Here is a 3,806-nt window from a genome sequence, read left to right on the forward strand (position 1 = left end):
AACACAGTTCGATTTTTCAATGCGAATGTGTTGCCCTGACCGAGGCAGCAACAGTTGTGTACAGGTTAGGAGTCAACAACTTCAACATTAAATTCATATCGGACAATGCAGCCGTGCTGAAAGCACTACAGAACAGGAAATCCAACAACAAATTAATAACGGAGTGCCACAACGCCATGGAAAAAATTGCTACGCACAATGGTGTAATTATCCAGTGGATAAAGGGGCACAGTGGATCATATGGCAATGACGCCGTGGATGAACTGGCGAGAAAAGGATCTGGGATGGTGGTTACAGGCCTCCTCCCACTATATCGACTAACAAAACGCCTTCTGAATCTAGATAGGCATAACCTTAAAATAATGATAGGGACAATATTTATTTTATTTAAATAACTTTAATGCACGTCATACACAGGTAAAAAGTACATATGGCGGACTTAACACCTAATGGCATTTTCTACCAGTCAACCATGAGTTGCGCAGAGATAAGTTGTTGGCGGTGCAAACAATATTATAATATTTTATAGAATATACATGATATATAAATATATATATATACACATGTAAATACATAAATATTCCTACAAATATACACAAAAATATACCATACACATAAATATATGACCAATAATCTGACAATGAAATAGTGATTACAGCCGACAGTGTAAGCATATTACAATAGATACAAAAATATATATATGATTCGCCTTGTAGTAAAAATGAAGAAACTTAATGCTAAAGAGAAAAATATATAAAAGATAATATATGATAATACACAAAATTATATGTTAAGATAATGGTTCCGCAATCTTCGCTTGAAAGAAATTTTACTCGTAGCAGTCCTGATGTCAAGGGGTAATTCGTTCCAAAGTTTGATAGTCTGAACGGCGAAAGAATGATGGACAAAACCGGACAAATGTGCCGGGACATGAAGTAGAAATCTTCTAGTTGTGCGAAGGGAGCGATTGGTGTTATCCCCATGGAAGTGAAATTTACTACTAATATATTCAGGACAATTAGGATCGTATAAAATAGAATAGAGGTTACATAGCATACGTACATTTCTGCGATAGCGGAGAGGAAGCCATTTAAGCTGTGAACGGAAAGATGAAATATGATCAAACTTGCGCAAATTGAAAATAAAGCGAATGGAGTTGTTGAGAAGACGATCCAATTTGTTTAAAAGGTCTACGTTCATATCAGAACAGCACACATCAGCATAATCCAGCGTGGGGAGCACTAAAGATTGGACGAGGAGAATTTTTGTACTCGTAGGGAGGAAATTTTTCAACCTACATAAATTCCGTAAAGTGAGCGTAATTTTACGGCTGACCTCGTTAATATGCTTATCCCAACTGAGTGTACTGTCCATTAATAAGCCGAGATTTTTAACATGGGAACTGTACGCGATATGTTGTTTATTGAAAAGAACTGGAGGTAGAGTGTCGAAATTAATTTTACTGAGTTGCTGATTACTCCCGAGAACTATTGCCTGACATTTGGAGGGATTGACAGACACACCAAATTTATTGGACCAATTGAATATATGATCAAGATCGCTATTCAATTAGTCAATGGCTTCATTGACCTCAGATACAACAGCTTGAGAGTAAATTTGGAGATCGTCCGCATACAAATGGTAAGAGCATTTGAGATTTTTTGTGATAAAATCAATAAAGATAGAGAAAAGTAATGGAGACAAAATACCGCCTTGAGGAACCCCAGCAACAAGATCGCACCAATCCGATAATGTCTGATTGGCACGAACTGCCTGCTGACGTCCACGAAGATAGGAGCCAAACCATTTAACAACTGATGATGAAATCCCAAGATAAGAAAGGATAGCTAGTAAAACATCATGGTCAACGGTGTTGAACGCGTTGGAGAAATCGATTAGAACTAGAACGGTTAATTTTGATTGTTCCATGCCTTCCCTCACGTCCTCGGTAATTTTCAGCAGAGCAGTAGTAGTACTGTGTCCCGGACGAAAGCCAGATTGGTAGGGGCTAACCAGTTTATTATTAAATACAAAGTCTGATAACTGACGGTGTACTACAGCTACAAGTATTTTGGAGAGGAAAGGCAGGATTGAAATGGGTCGAAAGTCCTTAAGATGCTGTGGGGATGGCACTTTTGGAAGTGAAATAACAAAAGCGTTGCGCCATGCTTCAGGGAATTCAGAGGAAAAAAGAGAAAAGTTGATGATGTGAGTAATGATTGGAAGCAAATGTTCAAGTAGGAGAATAACCAAAATCCTACTCACATCATCATTACCAATACTATTACTTTTAATAGAGGATATTATCTTGTAGACTTCATCATCAGTAACTGGCGAAAATAAAAATTCTACGGATAGTCTAGGCCAGGATGTTATCTCAGCTAATGTAGTAGATTTCTGAAAATTATTCAGAGCAGGAATAGTCGAAAAGTGTCTGTTTAGTTCATTTACTGAAAAGTGAGAGGAGAAATGATTGGGCTGATTGCATAGCCCAAGTGATTTGAGAAACTTCCAGATATTGGCCGAAGAAGAATTTTGAATATTCGAACGGCGTTTAGCAGCTCTTACCATATAGTTGCAGCGGTTGCGCGCAATTTTGAAGTTTCTCCAGTTCTCTTCGCAGCGATCCCTTTTGAAAATCTAATCTGATCTGATCTGATCCCTAAAATATGGTCGAGCGCAGTGATGGCTGGCTCATCCGTCATACTCGTGAACGGGTGCTGCTTGTAGGGACTGGTCTGCTCTAATCACTATGACTGATTTCCTCTTATTAATTGTTTAACCAGTTGGTTATGTATTCAATATTTTTTCTTTTTGAATATTTAATTGAATTAGTGCTAATTGGTGGTTTGTATTCACACACTTAAACTTAAAAATGTAAAGTAATAATAAAATTATTTAAAAGAGCAACACGCAAGTTTCTTGCTCGTTCTTCTTGTGATGAGACAGCTTTCCGAACGAGCGGTAGATTAAAAAAAATGTAATGACTATTCAAAAGTGCTTCAATGTAAGTTTATTTGAATAAATGATTTTCTATTCTATTCTATTCTAATATTCTAAAAGTACGATCACGTTTTCTCATGGCAATACGAACTACCTCCGTTATCCAAGGAGCTGGCTGTCTCTTAACCCTGACCAGGTGGGCAGGAGCATGTTTGTTCATGATTTTAAGAACTGAATGATTAAACGCAGCTACCTTGTCGTTAATACAGGAGGCAGACAATACGTATGACCAATCAACGGCTGTCACTTCCTGGCTTAATGCTGTTAGATCTACTCTAGAGAAATTACGTAGACGAATTACTGCCGGTTTAGGCTTCAAAGTTTTAATATTGTAAGTAGCACATATGAGATCATGTCTGGAGAAACCAGGTGCAGGAAAGTGGCCATGTTTGAGTACGGATTCATTAGATGAGACAAAAACTTGATCGATCCAGGTGTCAGGGGAATCTGTATTAGTGTGAGTAGGACCAAGGGGTAACACCGAAAAGCTTGCCGACTCCACTATAGTGCGTAGTTTGAGAGATCTGTGAGTGTCTCGGAGCAAATCGGTGTTGAAATCCCCCATAATAGTGATGTATGTGTTCCGACATAATGATTTCGAAAACAGATTCAATGTCATGGAAGTAATCAGTGGAAGGGGGACAGTAAACAACACCAAGAACGAACTTAATTCCCCTAACATCAATCGCCACGAATAAATATTCAGCACTACCAGGGAGTGATGAGCTAGCCAAGGTTTTGAAAGCTAAGCCACTCCGTAGATACATAGCTACACCTCCACCACGTCTATCCGTGCGATCGTT

At 38.4% G+C, this 3,806-nt stretch overlaps 1 protein-coding gene across 1 annotated transcript; it reads right to left on the reverse strand.

Moving 5' to 3' along the window:
- Positions 1 to 3,043: 3,043 nt before the first annotated feature.
- Positions 3,044 to 3,568, reverse strand: LOC131842803 (uncharacterized). Its single transcript, XM_059191369.1, has one exon. It carries the CDS (start codon positions 3,566 to 3,568, stop codon positions 3,044 to 3,046), a length of 525 nt encoding a protein of 174 aa, XP_059047352.1.
- Between the last annotated feature and the right edge of the window lie 238 nt (positions 3,569 to 3,806).

The sequence above is a fragment of the Achroia grisella genome, unplaced genomic scaffold (genome assembly GCF_030625045.1).
Source record: "Achroia grisella isolate CSIRO2021 unplaced genomic scaffold, CSIRO_AGI_Agris_v1 utg2473, whole genome shotgun sequence".
Lineage (NCBI taxonomy): Eukaryota > Metazoa > Arthropoda > Insecta > Lepidoptera > Pyralidae > Achroia > Achroia grisella.

Excerpts from the sequence above, each read along its gene's own strand:
- LOC131842803 (XM_059191369.1), bottom strand. The coding sequence starts at position 3,568 with ATGGGGGATTTCAACACCGATTTGCTCCGAGACACTCACAGATCTCTC.